Source organism: Convolutriloba macropyga, chromosome 9 (assembly GCF_964194025.1).
Source record: "Convolutriloba macropyga chromosome 9, txConMacr16.3, whole genome shotgun sequence".
In the NCBI taxonomy this organism is placed as follows: Eukaryota; Metazoa; Xenacoelomorpha; order Acoela; family Convolutidae; genus Convolutriloba; species Convolutriloba macropyga.
Genome location: NC_134476.1, coordinates 41,189,201 through 41,207,285, shown reverse-complemented (window position 1 = coordinate 41,207,285; position 18,085 = coordinate 41,189,201). Strand labels below are relative to the sequence as shown.

The 18,085-nt window shown below is 36.5% G+C and overlaps 1 protein-coding gene across 1 annotated transcript in view; it reads right to left on the bottom strand.

Annotated features, from left to right (window-relative positions):
- The window catches only part of LOC142345787 (DIS3-like exonuclease 2), a 93,403-nt gene extending 81,717 nt beyond the window's left edge, over positions 1-11,686 (bottom strand). The window contains exons 1-5 of the mRNA XM_075398132.1: positions 11,582-11,686; positions 11,457-11,522; positions 11,326-11,379; positions 8,051-8,152; positions 7,205-7,759 (exon numbers count right to left, since the gene is read on the bottom strand). Of these exons, the coding sequence (XP_075254247.1) occupies positions 7,205-7,759; positions 8,051-8,152; positions 11,326-11,379; positions 11,457-11,522; positions 11,582-11,686 (882 nt within the window). The remainder of the gene's footprint in view (positions 1-7,204; positions 7,760-8,050; positions 8,153-11,325; positions 11,380-11,456; positions 11,523-11,581) is intronic.
- Positions 11,687-18,085: the final 6,399 nt, after the last annotated feature.

Sequence of the window (18,085 nt, the reverse complement as noted above, 5' to 3'; positions counted from 1 at the left end):
GCACGATATCTTCCATTTGTATTTCCGCAAAAACTGAACGACGTTGTTGCGAACTTCTAATGCGGAAACAGGTTGAAAGAGGAGCGCGTTCAATACGTTAAGGAAGATAAGAGCTCATCCCAAATATCTGAAAGTTTAATATAACATATTGATATTCAAATTCAACTGAAATTTAACTAACATTCAAATTTAAACGAAACTCAAAACTAACAGAAATTAAAAATTAGAAAACGTGACATCATTTGTTCTGGTTTTGGAACAATTTGTTTTCAACCGTAGAAATTTTCAACTTATGATCTAAGTACATTTAACTGAAATTCAAATAAAGAAATTTAACTGAAATTCAAATGGTGAAATTTAACAGAAACAGTGGAAACTTAGAAAAAGGTGACTTCTGAAAATTTCAAATTTTAGAAATAGTGAAACAAGCTCTGTTATCCAAATTTTTATGCAAGTTTAACTGAATTTGATATTTAACTGAAATTCAAACTAATTGAAAATCAAACTCAATTGGAATTCAAGTGTAACTAAAAACTCAAATTTCACTAGTGAAATAGTGAAAATTTCGGAAACAGTTTTTCGTTTGAACCAGATTTGAAACAGATTTTTTTTTGTTTTTCAAAACTAAATGAACTTTAACTGAATTTCAAATTAAACTGAACATCAAGCTCTACTGAAATTTCAAATTCTATAAATAGTGAAATATTTTGTTCTGGTTTTGGATTTTCCAACTCAACTAAAATTCGAATTTAACTGAAATTCAAACTTCACTGAAAATCAAATTTAACTAAATTCAATTGAACCTCAAATTGAACTGATATTCAAATTTTACTGGAATTTCAAAATTCAGAAATTTCTAATTTCAAAAATTTCAAATTGTAGAAAAAATTCTTTTTTCAAAACTAACTGAAATTAAAATTTTACCGAAATTTCAAATAATGAAATAGTGAAAATTTCAAATCCTAGAAATAGTGAAAAACTTTAATGTTTTAATGCCGAGTCTTGCATCATTTGCCATTAATTGCTACTCACAGCAGAGTCATCTTTAATATAGCAACAAATCTGTAAAAAGTCTAGAGTGAAAGAAGGAGATCCCTTGGGTCCTCTGTTGTTCTCCCTAACCTTGTCGTCTATAATAGAAGAAACTGAATCAAAATTACCTAATCTTACCAAGCACTACTGTTAACTTGACAATGGTATTATCGCTGCAACAGAAACCGAACTTAAGGAGGCTTCAGATACTTTGACTGACTCGGGCAAAACTTGCGGTTTAGAACTCAGAAGAGACAAATGTGACGTCTGGTCAAAAGGAGCTCTGAACACGATCGATAGCAGAATTAAAAGAAACAGTAGAGAAGGAATTGAAAAAATGGGTGCTGTTGGATCCCCCATATTCGTTGCTCCCTCAACACAGAAACTTGTTCAAAAGATCGGAAAACTACTGGAGAAACTAGAGTAAAAAAAAACGATCCACAGTGTATTCTCGGCATTCTAAGTAGTTGCCTGGGTGCACCAAAAATGGTGTATTCACTGCACTGCAATACACCATCAGAGCAAGCCGTAAAAATTTTTGGGGAACTCGACTCGCTTCAAAGGACAACTTTCGAGAATATACTGGGTACAGTTTTGTTCAATGAGTCATGGCATCAAGCTTCTTTGCCTATGAAAAAGACTTGAATTAGAGTCCGACGAGCAGCTGACCAGATGAAAGCAGCCTATATTCGTTCGATATCGCAGTCTGCTACATTAGTAGAGCTTATAACTGGCCAAGGTCTAAAAGCAAATCACACTTACCAAAATGATTGATGAATTAAATGGCTTGTCAATATTGCAGCTTACTAAAAGATATTTTGACTGACTCGGGCAAAACTTGCGGCTTAGAACTCAGAAGAAACAAATGTGACGTGTGGTCAAAAGGAGCTCTGAACACTATGGATAGCAGAATTAAAAGAAACAGTAGGAGAAGGAATTGAAATACTGGGTGCTGTTGGATCCCCCATATTCGTTGCTCCCTCAAAACAGAAACTTGTTCAAAAGATCGGAAAACTACTGGAGAAACTAGAGTACAAAAACGACCCACAGTGTGCTCTCGGCATTCTACGTAGTTGCCTGGGTGCACCAAAAATGGTGTATTCACTGCGCTGCATTACACCATCAGAGCAAGCCGTAAAAATTTTTGGCGAATTTGACTCGCTTCAAAGGACAACTTTCGAGAATATACTGGGTACAGTTTTGTTCAATGAGTCATGGCATCAAGCTTGTTTGCCTATCAAAAAGACTGGAATTAGAGTCGACGAGCAGCTGACCAGATGAAAGTAGCCTATATTGGTTCGATATCGCAGTCTGCTACATTGGTAGAGCTTATAACTGGCCAAGGTCTGAAAGCAGATCACACTTACCAAAATGGTTGATGAAATAAATGGTTTGTCAATATTGCAGCTTATTTGAGGATATTTTGATTGACTCGGGCAAAACTTGCGGTTTAGAACACAGAAGAAACAAATGTGACGTCTGGTCAAAAGGAGCTCTGAACACTATGGATAGCAGAATTAAAAGAAACAGTAGGAGAAGGAATTGAAATACTGGGTGCTGTTGGATCCCCCATATTCGTTGCTCCCTCAAAACAGAAACTTGTTCAAAAGATCGGAAAACTACTGGAGAAACTAGAGTACAATAACGACCCACAGTGTGCTCTCGGCATTCTACGTAGTTGCCTGGGTGCACCAAAAATGGTATATTCACCGCGCTGCATTACATTATCAGAGAAAGCCGTAAAAATTTTTGGCGAATTTGACTCGCTTCAAAGGACAACTTTCGAGAACATACTGGGTACAGTTTTGTTCAATGAGTCATGGCATCAAGCTTGTTTGCCTATCAAAAAGACTGGAATTAGAGTCCGACGAGCAGCTGACCAGATGAAAGTAGCCTATATTGGTTCGATATCGCAGTCTGCTACATTGGTAGAGCTTATAACAGGCCAAGGTCTGAAAGCAGATCACACTTACCAAAATGGTTGATGAATTAAATGGTTTGTCAATATTGCAGCTTACTTAAAGATATTTTGACTGACTCGGGCAAAACTTGCGGTTTAGAACTCAGAAGAGACAAATGTGACGTCTGGTAAAAAGGAGCTCTGAACACGATGGATAGCAGAATTAAAAGAAACAGTAGAGAAGGAATTGAAATACTGGGTGCTGTTGGATCCCCCATATTCGTTGCTCCCTCAACACAAACTTGTTCAAAAGATCGGAAAACTACTGGAGAAACTAGAGTACATAAACGACCCACAGTGTGCTCTCGGCATTCTACGTAGTTGCCTGCCTGGGTGCACCAAAAATGGTATATTCACTGCGCTGCAATACACCATCAGAGCAAACCGTAAAAAATTTTGGGGAATTTGATTCGCTTCAAAGTACAACTTTCGAGAATATACTGGGTACAGTTTTGTTCAATGAGTCATGGCATCCAGCTTGTTTGCCTATGAAAAAGACTTGAATTAGAGTCCGACGAGCAGCTGACCAGATGAAGGTAGCCTATATTGGTTCGATATCGCAGTCTGCTACATTGGTAGTGCTTATAACAGGCCAAGGTCTGAAAGCAGATCACACTTACCATAATGGTTGATGAATTAAATGGTTTGTCAATATTGCAGCTTACTTAAAGATAATTTGACTGACTCGGGCGAAACTTGCGGTTTAGAACTCAGAAGAGACAAATGTGACGTCTGGTCAAAACGAGCTCTGAACACGATGGATAGCAGAATTAAAAGAAACAGTAGGAGAAGGAATTGAAATACTGGGTGCTGTTGGATCCCCCATATTCGTTGCTGCCTCAACACAAACTTGTTCAAAAGATCGGAAAACTACTGGAGAAACTAGAGTACATAAACGACCCACAGTGTGCTCTCGGCATTCTACGTAGTTGCCTGGGTGCACCAAAAATGGTGTATTCACTGCGATGCAATACCCCATCAGAGCAAACCGTAAAAATTTTTGGGGAATTTGGCTCGCTTCAAAGGACAACTTTCGAGAATATACTGGGTACAGTTTTGTTCAATGAGTCATGGCATCAAGCTTGTTTGCCTATCAAAAAGAGTGGAATTAGAGTCCGACGAGCAGCTGACCAGATGAAAGTAGCCTATATTGGTTCGATATCGCAGTCTGCTACATTGGTAGAGCTTATAACAGGCCAAGGTCTGAAAGCAGATCACACCAAAATGGTTGATGAATTAAATGGTTTGTCAATATTGCAGCTTACTTAAAGATATTTTGACTGACTCGGGCGAAATTTGCGGTTTAGAACTCAGAAGAGACAAATGTGACGTCTGGTCAAAAGGAGCTCTGAACACGATCGATAGCAGAATTAAAAGAAACAGTAGAGAAGGAATTGAAATACTGGGTGCTGTTGGATCCCCCATATTCGTTGCTCCCTCAACACAAACTTGTTCAAAAGATCGGAAAACTACTGGAGAAACTACAGTACATAAACGACCCACAGTGTGCTCTCGGCATTCTACGTAGTTGCCTGGGTGCACCAAAAATGGTGTATTCACTGCGATGCAATACACCATCAGAGAAAACCGTAAAAATTTTTGGGGAATTTGATTCGCTTCAAAGAACAACTTTCGAGAATATACTGGGTACAGTTTTGTTCAATGAGTCATGGCATCAAGCTTGTTTGCCTATGAAAAAGACTTGAATTAGAGTCCGACGAGCAGCTGACCAGATGAAAGCAGCCTATATTGGTTCGATATCGCAGTCTGCTACATTAGTAGAGCTTATAACTGGCCAAGGTCTGAAAGCAGATCACACTTACCAAAATGGTTGATGAAATAAATGGTTTGTCAATATTGCAGCTTTTTTAAAGATATTTTGACTGACTCGGGCAAAACTTGAGGTTTAGAACTCAGAAGAGACAAATGTGACGTCTGGTCAAAAGGAGCTCTGAACACGATCGATAGCAGTAATAAAAGAAACAGTAGAGAAGGAATTGAAATACTGGGTGCTGTTGGATCCCCCATATTCGTTGCTCCCTCAACACAAACTTGTTCAAAAGATCGGAAATCTACTGGAGAAACTAGAGTACATAAACGACCCACAGTGTGCTCTCGGCATTCTACGTAGTTGCCTGGGTGCACCAAAAATGGTGTATTTACTGCGCTGCAATACGCCATCAGAGCAAACCGTAAAAATCTTTGGGGAAATTGACTCGCTTCAAAGGACAACTTTCGAGAATATACTGGGTAAAGTTTTGTTCAATGAGTCATGGCATCAAGCTTGTTTGCCTATGAAAAAGACTGGAATTAGAGTCCGACGAGCAGCTGACCAGATAAAAGCAGCCTATATTGGTTCGATATCGCAGTCTGCTACATTGGTAGAGCTTAAAACTGGCCAAGGTCTGAAAGCAGATCACACTTACCAAAATGGTTGACCAAACAAATGGTTTGCAATATTGCAGCTTACTCAAAGTAATATAGAGGAAGTCCTCGACGATGTTGCTCTCAATAAATTAATTGAAAACCAAACATACGAAAGACAAAATACTGGTTTATTGTCACTCTCTCTGTCTCAATAAAGAGAATGGTTATTGGCAGCTCCCATACCGGCTCTCGGCCTCAATCGCTTACCAGACGAGTTTCGTGAACATGTGAAATACAGACTGGGGGTTCCCATATATGAAAAAGAAGGGAAGTGTCTCTATTGTACAACAGGATCTTTGGATACACTCGGTGATCATGCTGTTACATGTCATGGGCGGGGCTATATGAATTCGCGACACATCCACCTAAGGAACAATTTTTTTCCCGCTTGCAGCGCTGCCAACCTGTCACCAGTTTGCGAGCAGAAAACTGGATACCAGAAACAAATTCTCGACCTGGAGATGTGTATTTACCATGTTGGTCTGCTGGAGAATCAGCAGCTCTGGATGTAACCATTACCTCCCCACTGCAACCCAGTATTATTTCAAATGCGGCCATGAGAGCTGCGGAAGACAGAAAGTTTGAGCAGCATTCCCAACAATGTGCCAACATATGTGTTCAATTTATTCCCACGGCTTTTGAATCATTTGGTGGACTCTCTGAGTTGGTCAGAAATAAATTGAAGCGAATAGCTCTGCTCACTGACAACAGAAGTTTGTACTCAGCTGCTTTGTCAGTTGCTTTCAGCAGGCTTGATCAATTGGTTTCAGTCACAATAATGAGAGGAAACGCTATAATGTTGATAGCAAGAAGTGCAAAACTGTGAGCCAGTTGCAAGTCAAAGAAGCCTCCTTTACGTCATAACCTTTGATTGTGTGGGTTTCGGTATCCCAATTGCAAATCAGATTGTGTGGGTTCTACTAACCCAATTGAAAACTCGATTGTGTGGGCTTTATTATTCCAACTGAAATCCCTATTGTGTGGGTTCTACAAATCTAATTTTAAACCCGATTATGTGGGTTTTGGTTCACATGATAAATCATCATCAGAGGCCATGAATCCAGGAGTTGCCGTGATTACAAACTTGATTATGACTTTGACCTGATAACTAATGGTATGACAACGAGTTAATAAAGTCGACTAAGATTATCTTACCCAGCCATATATCAATTTAAGCGTTTTTATTTCTCAAAAAATTTACCTGTTGTCTTTTCAAACCGAAATTTGAATGAAATTCAGGACAAATGAAATCGACAATCTCAAATTTTACAGAATGGGTGAAACAATTTGCTCTGATTTTCAACTGTTTGCGTTTACCAGTAGAAACCCCTTCAAGGGTCTAAAATTACTTCGTCAAAGCGGTATTATATTTGACTTTTAGTATAAAATTGTCGCCAATTGAGTTCTGCTGCTTGAAATTGAGATTGAGAAAGAATTTTAGATCACGCGAAACTTTAAAAGTCAAGGGCGTAAAAGTCACTCGAAAAGTCAAAACTGTCAAGCAAAAATTTTGCATAAAAAAGACACGTTTACAATAATTGCTATGAACTTCGTTCAAGAGCAATTAATAATATCATATATAAAGCGGTATATATACAACATCAAAACCGGATTTGATTCACATGCGCCGAACATCCATTTTCAAGTGAACTTTGTTTCTCTATGCAATTTGAGAATTTAAATCAAATCAACTTTATGAGCTACCTAAAGCTGCCCTAAATTTATTCTGGTATTAAGATCTTGTCCTGAGATTATGAGAAGTTAAGTTTTTGAATTGTGCCTTACCTTTCCGGTTTTGACAACAAAATCTGACAGCTGTACAGTAGATTCTGAACCCGGAAGCTGTTCCATTAACTCCATCATTTCACAATGCAAAATATTAAGAGGTGTTTTAATTTCCCCGCTTGCTTTCTTTGTATCACCTCTCTTGTTATCCGATATTTTCAATTTTGCTATTTTGGTTTCCACTCTTGGCTCTGGCGGTACAAAGTCTTTCGAAGCCCTGCTAATAAGGGGTGCTTCTTTCTCAGATCTAGAGTCTTCATTTTCGCCTTCAGTACCGCCAGGTGACTGCAATGATGCCAGCAGACAGTTTCTATCGGACACCGCTGCACCTTTCTGTCTCCGGTCAGAACTTGGCGTTCTCGTTTTGGAATCATTGGAGCTTCTTGGAGGTGTCGAGGCAACATTGCCAGCAACAGCACCAGACTGCTCGGAAGCTTGAGAACTTGTGTCGCTTTCCGATATCTGCACATTTTCAGTTGCCTCTGAGGCGTTTTTCATGTTGAGATATACAGCTTCAAATTCTGGGTAGCTGATTAGGAGTCGCTGAAATTGCACCTGAAAAAATCAATTACGGCCACATCTGGAAGTCCAGAATTAAATTTTGTGGTATATTCCCCACCACCCCCTGAGTATTGCAACCAGAAATTTCTAAAATCACTGCGGCTTGCAAGATAGGGATAGATTTTTTGTTTAAAACCAACATTCTTTAAATGAACTTTATTTTAAAGATAACATTATCATCTTGTTGGTAATCTGGCAGCGAAGCTTAAGCTTATGCTGCAATAGTAACCGACTATACTATGGTTTTGCATATACTACACTCATGTGCCCTGTTATTCAACTTACAATCCATTTGCTTCTGTGGTTGATTATGTAAGCGACCACATCATCGTGGAATGCTCTGTTCCTCGACTTCATCCCACTCAGAAGCACATCATCACCCCCCTCCTGCAATATTGCAAGCCTGTCATTACAATGGAATATGAAGCCGAGCAGTACTCATCACCCAGATTAATCGAGACTTTATCAAAACTCCGCAGACTTGGCAGCCATTATCAATGATGCAAGTCTCACCAGCTTTTCCACCAACCAATTAGCTTTTGGTCTTCATATATAAGATCCAAACTTTGCTAAGACTGAAAACTATCAAGGCCTATGGTAGGCTATGTGGATTTGCGTACAAAGTTCAGATTCCTCTTATTTAAGCCTTTTCGGATTGTTTAGAATTTTTCAGCTTGAGACCCAATAATTAATTCAACGAGAAAGCAATAAGATATCACCAAAAACTTGCTCATTAAAACGCAGCCCTTCTTCATAAGCGCTCCCATAGAAAAACAACAAGAAAGAAAATAAATATAATTTAATAAAAGAAAGTTAGAAGCGAACTAAAACTTGTTGATGTGGTTTATATTAAATATTTATGCAACACAAAAGATTGTTTCACCCTATTGATAAAGATTTACTTAATGCTATTTTTAAACATACACGGATTAACGTCGGACAAATTACTCTCGAACGACAGGCCGAGAGAGGCTTCATTTAAAAATGAAAAACCTATTTGGCACAATTTAGAGAATTTTTTGGGTGCATAACTTTTGACATAGTTGGGGCTCAAACGCGGGGTATTCGAACACTAGGCTGAGGTGTTACTCACAGACACACCGTCTTTAACTCTTATGTGTGAATGAACAATTAATACCCTTGCTAATAAATTTCTGAATGAGCGCAATTTAGATCACGCAAATTTCAAGAAGACAAGGGCGAAAAAGGCTCGGGGAGTCAAATCACCCAGCGAGCAAAAGGATGTTCTAGCGCAAAAGCGCAAAGACGGTCAAGTAAAAATTTTGCATAAAAGAAACCCACATTTACAATAATTGCTTCAGACTTCGTTCAAGCTCGATTATAAATAAATATTGTTAATGATTAACGTAGCCAAAATTGTATAATTCAAGCTACTTTAAAAAAAGCATTCGGCTCCTTCGAATATCCCGTTTATCTCATAGTTACTCAAAAAGAATGAGAGAATTGAAAAAGCAAACAAAATTTTGTCTCAATGTTGATTATAGAGGGTGATTTCGCTAAGGATTTCCAGAGAACTCAAGAAAGATGTCGAAATTCGAGTCATGAACACATATGCTTCAGCTAAAAAAAAATAGAGAAAACCAATAGAGTTCTGGAGTCGTGAAAACCAACAGGACTAATCAATTTTTATTAAAAGTCAAAACTTATAAAGAGCAGTTAACAACGATTTGCAATAAAAACCAGGGAAAAATCTGGTTCCTACCTTATACACAGTAGACAAAGAAAACCACAACATTGGAACTAATGATTTCAATAATTTTTTCAACTGATTTTTCATAGATCCAATCAAAAACAGCTATCTCAAATGCAGTTGATTTAAACCGTTAAAGTCAAATGGAATCTCTGCACATCAAAACATTGTGGAGTAACACTTAATGTGCTGTGTACAAAAGAAAATACTCTCAAAATTAATATTACATTTGGCGCTGTGCTAAAAGCTCAATTGTTCATTATTGAGACAAAGGCGAAAGTCACTCATAGGTAGGCTGGGCCAGGATCCCAACTAAAATTAGGTTTGAAGGCATTGAGGAATCAAATGAACATAATCGACTCAGGTCCGGTGAATTACTCTCAACAAACGACCGAGCGGTTAGCTTCCGCAGTAGCCCAGGGGCATGAGGAGTAGGGCCCATTTTTGATGAAAAAAGTCAAAAGGGTCAAACAAATAAGCTGGCTAAAATACTTCGACAAACCGTACTTAGGCTTGGTTGTTAAGCTTGCGTTTTTTGACTCTAGTAAATGGAAGGAATAAAGCAGTCATACAATTGATAATTACAGACCTATAAAACTTCATATCTAATTTCTGCCTAACATACAATTTAGAGGTATCGACGTTTTGCGGTCCTACTAGCACGAACTATGTTAACAAGTATTAAAAAGTACAAAAAAACAAACGCAATGAAACAAAAAACACAAATGTGGACATAAATTGAACAGAAAGAGATCCGCATCTCCATACATAAATCGCAACTACCAAAAAAGCCGGCATAGCTTCGTAGATCTTCAGTCTCAAAAAGATAGTAAAAAAAACAGACCAGAGAAGAAATTTCTTTTTAATAAATAATGAGATGATATATTTTGATTAATAATCTGGATAACTTTTTGCTGCTTCCAATAGCCGCTCTCAAACAACATTCAATTAGAGCGCCAAGCATTCAATTGACCTTATCTCACTGAATTCAATTAAAGAGTCAATTTCAGTCAGGATGTTATTTTTGAGATTGAGGTAAGTCGCGTGTGACAAAAACTTACTCACGCGAATGAACAAAAAACTCACTCCACTAAGAGTGAGAAAGGACGTTACGCACGCAATTCAGTTGAAATTGCATGAACGAAAGAACAAAAAGCAGCTTTGAAGCGATTGTCAAACGTTGATGGTAAAAATGTCACTCGATGGTAAATCGGGTAAAAAAACATAGCAGGACAAGTCCTGACCTAAAATTCAAGAAACTTTCATTTACTAACCAAAAAAATAGACATACAATAGAATTTGAATGGATTGGGAGGACTATTTGGAAAATTCGATCATAAAAATCGAAAAAACATTGAAACTCAAGGTCAAAATGCCGCATGTGAACAAAAACCACTAGCGTGAAAGCGAGTTATAGTTCAAACACCTTTTCTCACTCTACTTTAAAATTAGAGCAAAAAAAGCCACTCGCTTTTTCGCTCCACTTCCTGTTTCGGCGTGACTAAAATCACTACTCCAATATCTCAAAAATCATGAAAATGTGTGAATAGATCTTAAAAAACCGCTCCCCAATACGATTCAAATTCTTTGAATTGTAAAAACCAAGAGAAGGCCGATAATAGCCCCGGCTATCGCTTTGCGGGTATTAATAAACTTATGTAATGCACTTTAAGAACCGAGCTTCTCACTGCTTCAGATTCCGGCTTTAACTGTTTCAGATTCCGGATTTAAGGCCGGCAGAACAAAATTGTGGAGCGAAGCCTTTATTGGTGTTAAAGGATTGTTTTTTTTCTCTAAATTTCCTGATTCCACTTATTTTGAATATGGACCAACTAACTGAAATTCTTACCGGGTCGTCGACAAAGGCCTCCTCGAAGTTCTTTGCGTTTATTCGTAAAGTGTCCTATAAAAATTAAAAAATGGTACAATAACATGTCAGATGACAAGACAACAAAATTACGTCACCAAACAAATTCTTACTTTGAAAATATCTCCATTTTGAAGCCCAGCATTCACCACTTGGAAGCTCCAATATTCTTCAAAAATCTGAAAATCACAAGTTAATAATACTTCTACAAATACAATACAAATAATTGAATCGGTACCTTTTTCTGAACATTTCTATCATTTCCAGGCGCACGATAATTCTTGGCATGTCTCTGCTCACCAGCAGAGCGCCTATTTTGATTTTGTCCTTTTCCAACAGTCATTATCTGAAATTATACGCAACTATTGCTAAGTAACAAATAAACTTACATTTAGACAGAAACTAATTTTAAATCTTGTAAATTTTGTTGAGACAGTGCTACCTGATACATTAGGGGCAGTAAAATTATTTAAATTTTCATTCAATTTGATATTTCTTTACAGCGGAATAGACAGTTTACAAATATTGAAAAAAGTTGACAGACCAATTTCGGCAAAAGCGACCCCTACCGAAATCAAAACGAGGTTGTGCATTTCAATCCTAAGAGCAACCAACATCTGCATTAGAACTAGATGAAAATGGCGCTCATTTCAGTTTGAAGACGGTGCCCGTGTTACTAAACGATGAAATACTTCACGAAATATTTCACTTAAATTGCTCAACGGCTATGCTTTTTTACTTGTTGCCCAAAGAGAAGGAGCTACATGGTAAAGAGAATTCAATTTTCTTAGCACAAATTGAGCCGAGATTTTAGGAAAATTGAACAATTTGCAATACCTTCTTGCGGCATGATAATTGACTTATTATCACCCAAGGAGACAGGGCATTTATTCATTCAACTATCAGTTATGTTTTACCCACCCAATGAGAGGGGGAACCAATTGCTCAATACTTGACGAAGGTGATGCAGAAAGCGAAAGCTAAATTATTTGAGTGAAAAGGAATTTGATTGAGTGCCGTTGATTGATTAAGAAGTTAAACCAGAAACATGTGATTAAACAAGAAATTTTATTTTGACTGACGGTTACTGGAAAACATCAGACAGACAACAGCCAAACATCTAATTAAAACTAATGAGATGGCAGTAAAACTTTTCTTTCAATTTGATATCCTTCAGAAGGGAATGAACAGTCTACACACATATTGACGAAAGTTTCCAGATCAATTTTGGCAAAAGCAATTGAAATGCCCAACCTTTTTGATTTCGCTAGGGAAATCAAACAGGTTGAGCATTTCAATCTTAAGAACAGAAGAACTTTTGCAAAAGAAGAACTAGATAAAAATGGCACTCATTTCAGTTTGAAGAAGGTACCTGTACTAACAAAAGATGAAGAAATACTTTAACTTAAATTGCTCAATGGAAATGCTTTTCTGCTTGCCGCCCAACGAGAGGGTGGTAAAAGAATTCTTTTATTCGCACAACCGGAGAGATTTTTAGGCAAAATTGAACAATTCTAAATACCTTCTTGCAGCATGATAGTTGACTTAGTATCAGCATTGAGACAATGTATTTATTCATTCAACAAATACTTTTGTTTTACTCACCCAATGAGAGGTGCGCAGCAATTGCTCAAGACTTGACGAAGGTGAAGCAGAAAACGAAAGAAGCTGACATTATTTGAGTGGATAGGACTTTTGATTGAGTGCAGTTGATGTGAACAAGTAATTTATTTCGATTAAAATCTATTGGAAAACATCAAACATCTGATGTCTACTCAAATCAGGCCGCTGAAAAAAACAGGATGGATCAAGAAGGTCCGCTGAGGGTACACATATGAACTTTTACAATTTCAATTCAAATTTGATTATATTCAAAATTTTTGAGACTGCAGAATGTTTTGATGCAAAATATGCACACGAAAAGTAGCTTTCTAAGTTTTTCCAGGATACCAACAACAAAAACGCATTTCGAGTGATCAGAAGAATCAATTGGAATTTCAAAAAAGAAAAAAAATCAATTGGAAGCAAAAATTGCAAAGAATTTAATAAGTGGCATAAATTGAAAGGTTCCGCTATTTTAAGAAACCTGTGGAAGTTTGGGAATTTCGCAAAATTTGCTGAAGCCTTCCCAAAAAAAATCTATAAATAAAGCAGCAGAATATATATAATTCAAAGTTTATTTTAAACATAACTTAAGTCAAAAAAGCCAAAACTGAACAATCTAAGTTGTACTTAATTTTTCCGGAAAACAAAGATATAATCAATTGTACCTGCTAATATTGGATTTTAATAAACAACCATAAGAGCAAAATTAGCCTTGATTTCTGGATACGAAAAATTTCACACTAACTCATATATCAAAATAAATTATGCATTTTGGATAACTAACGATTTAAATTAGCAAAAACGGCAAAACTTTAATTCAAGATCACTCTCAAAGGAAGAGCAAAAAGTAAAATTAGACCTATTTGGAGTTAGTGGAGATTGTGTCAGAAGAGTGTTTTTAAGTTTACTAATCCGGCAAATTGATAAAGTGGACCAAAAGAAGCTTAATTCGTGTCATTTTTGATGAAAAAGCAGAATTTTGAAAAGGGGAAATTTAAAAGGCTGAATTATATATTCTACGCTGGACGGGCTTTCTAATGATACCCCTCATAACTCTCTACATAAAAATATTTGCTTTTTAGTTTATGCTTTGAGCTATCAAAAAATCCAGTGCCGGACGATAGTTGCAGATTTTCGTGGTTCAAAACTTTAGATCACAACGTCTAAAGTCAAATTGTTGCAATTAAAAAACTTTTCCATTTTTGGGGCAATCAACAAACAAAGCAGCGTTCCTACTGAAATCAGAATACTCCGTAAACTACACTATCTTAGAATAATAATTGCTATTTTCCAGGCCCGAAATCTCCCAAACTAACAGTTTATTGCCTTAGTAGTAGTGAGTACGTTCTTTCAGAGATACAAGCCCTACGATATCATGGCAAACTCATTCCATAAACAACATTCGAGGATTCGTAAGACATTTCAAAAGTGAAGAAGCAAAATGGTTGCTGCTTATGGTGCATGAATATAAACAAATGCAGAACTGCGGCAAAACTGAGGCAATTTCAGAAAAATAATTTAACTCCAGGCAGTTGACGAATTCTTAATAGTAGAAAGCCATTAGTACGCAAGTATTAACTATTGCTCTTGCAACTAACAGAACTCTCCAAATAGCTTCAAATATTGTTCATAAAAATTAACAGGAGCGGGTAAATTTATAGCCAAGAAAACCCAACCAGAGAGTAAACTGTTTTTGTTATCATGCCATAAAAAATTAGATTTAGTTGTTTAAGTGATGTCAGCAACACAACCGACTAACGTCGGGCCAGTTGCTCTCAAACGACTGGCGAGCGGTTGGCTTGTCAGTAGCTAGCTACGTTTTAGTGAGGGAAGTTTGGGAATTTCGCAAAATTTGCTGAAGCCCTCCCAAAAGAAATCTATAAATAAAGCAGCAGAATATATATAATTCAATGTTTATTTTAAACATAACTTCAGTCAAAAAAGCCAAAACTGAACAATCTAAGTTGTACTTAATTGTTCCGGAAAACAAAGATATAATCAATTGTACCTGCTAATATTGGATTTTAATAAACAACCATAAGAGCAAAATTAGCCTCGATTTCTGGATACGGAAAATTTCACACCAACTCATATATCAAAAAAATTATGCATTTTGGATAACTAACGATTTAAATTAGCAAAAAACGGCAAAATTTTAATTCAAGATCACTCTCAAAGGAAGAGCAAAAAGTAAAATTAGACCTATTTGGAGTTAGCGAAGATTGTGTCAGAAGTGTGTTTTTAGGTTTACTAATCCGGCAAAATGATAAAGTGGACCAAAAGAAGCTTAATTCGTGTCATTTTTGATGAAAAAGCAGAATTTTGAAAAGGGGAATTTTAAAAGGCTGAATTATATATTCTACGCTGGACGGGCTTTCTAATGATACCACTCATAACTCTCCACGTCTAAAGTCAAATTGTTGCAATTAAAAAACTTTTCCATTTTTGGGGCAATCAACAAACAAAGCAGCGTTCCTACTGCAATCAGAATACTCCGTAAACTACACTATCTTAGAATAATAATTGCTATTTTCCAGGCCCGAAATCTCCCAAACTAACAGTTTATTGCCTTAGTAGTAGTGAGTACGTTCTTTCAGAGTTACAAGCCCTACGATATCATGGCAAACTCATTCCATAAACAACATTCGAGGATTCGTAAGACATTTCAAAAATGAAGAAGCAAAATGGTTGCTGTTTATGGTGCATGAATATAAACAAATGCAGAACTGCGGCAAAACTGAGGCAATTTAAGAAAAATAATTTAACTCCAGGCAGTTGACGAATTCTTAATAGTAGAAAGCCATTAGTACGCAAGTATTAACTATTGCTCTTGCAACTAACAGAACTCTCCAAATAGCTTCAAATATTGTTCATAAAAATTAACAGGAGCGGGTAAATTTATAGCCAAGAAAACCCAAACCCTTGAGAGTAAACTGTTTTTGTTATCATGCCATAAAAAATTAGACTTAGTTGTTTAAGTGATGTCAGCAACACAACCGACTAACGTCGGGCCAGTTGCTCTCAAACGACTGGCGAGCGGTTGGCTTGTCAGTAGCTAGCTACGTTTTAGTGAGGGAAGTTTGGGAATTTCGCAAAATTTGCTGAAGCCCTCCCAAAAGAAATCTATAAATAAAGCAGCAGAATATATATAATTCAATGTTTATTTTAAACATAACTTCAGTCAAAAAAGCCAAAACTGAACAATCTAAGTTGTACTTAATTGTTCCGGAAAACAAAGATATAATCAATTGTACCTGCTAATATTGGATTTTAATAAACAACCATAAGAGCAAAATTAGCCTCGATTTCTGGATACGGAAAATTTCACACCAACTCATATATCAAAAAAATTATGCATTTTGGATAACTAACGATTTAAATTAGCAAAAAACGGCAAAATTTTAATTCAAGATCACTCTCAAAGGAAGAGCAAAAAGTAAAATTATACCTATTTGGAGTTAGCGAAGATTGTGTCAGAAGTGTTTTTTTAGGTTTACTAATCCGGCAAATTGATAAAGTGGACCAAAAGAAGCTTAATTCGTGTCATTTTTGATGAAAAAGCAGAATTTTGAAAAGGGGAATTTTAAAAGGCTGTATTATATATTCTACGCTGGACGGGCTTTCTAATGATACCACTCATAACTCTCCACATAAAAATATTTGCTTTTTAGTTTATGCTTTGAGCTATCGAAAAATCCAGTGCCGGACGATAGTTGCAGATTTTCGTGGTTCAAAACTTTAGATCACAACATCTAAAGTCAAATTGTTGCAATTAAAAATTTTTTCCATTTTTGGGGCAATCAACAAACAAAGCAGCGTTCCTACTGAAATCAGAATACTCCGTAAACTACACTATCTTAGAATAATCATAGCTATTTTCCAGGCCCGAAATCTCCAAACTAACAGTTTATTGCCTTAGTAGTAGTGAGTACGTTTTTTCAGAGTTACAAACCCTACGATATCATGGCAAACTCATTCCATAAACAACATTCGAGGATTCGTAAGACATTTCAAAAGTGAAGAAGCAAAATGGTTGCTGTTTATGGTGCATGAATATAAACAAATGCAGAACTGCGGCAAAACTGAGGCAATTTAAGAAAAATAATTTAACTCCAGGCAGTTGACGAATTCTTAATAGTAGAAAGCCATTAGTACGCAAGTATTAACTATTGCTCTTGCAACTAACAGAACTCTCCAAATAGCTTCAAATATTGTTCATAAAAATTAACAGGAGCGGGTAAATTTATAGCCAAGAAAACCCAAACCCTTGAGAGTAAACTGTTTTTGTTATCATGCCATAAAAAATTAGACTTAGTTGTTTAAGTGATGTCAGCAACACAACCGACTAACGTCGGGCCAGTTGCTCTCAAACGACTGGCGAGCGGTTGGCTTGTCAGTAGCTAGCTACGTTTTAGTGAGGGAAGTTTGGGAATTTCGCAAAATTTGCTGAAGCCCTCCCAAAAGAAATCTATAAATAAAGCAGCAGAATATATATAATTCAATGTTTATTTTAAACATAACTTCAGTCAAAAAAGCCAAAACTGAACAATCTAAGTTGTACTTAATTGTTCCGGAAAACAAAGATATAATCAATTGTACCTGCTAATATTGGATTTTAATAAACAACCATAAGAGCAAAATTAGCCTCGATTTCTGGATACGGAAAATTTCACACCAACTCATATATCAAAAAAAAATTATGCATTTTGGATAACTAACGATTTAAATTAGCAAAAAACGGCAAAATTTTAATTCAAGATCACTCTCAAAGGAAGAGCAAAAAGTAAAATTATACCTATTTGGAGTTAGCGAAGATTGTGTCAGAAGTGTTTTTTTAGGTTTACTAATCCGGCAAATTGATAAAGTGGACCAAAAGAAGCTTAATTCGTGTCATTTTTGATGAAAAAGCAGAATTTTGAAAAGGGGAATTTTAAAAGGCTGTATTATATATTCTACGCTGGACGGGCTTTCTAATGATACCACTCATAACTCTCCACATAAAAATATTTGCTTTTTAGTTTATGCTTTGAGCTATCGAAAAATCCAGTGCCGGACGATAGTTGCAGATTTTCGTGGTTCAAAACTTTAGATCACAACATCTAAAGTCAAATTGTTGCAATTAAAAATTTTTTCCATT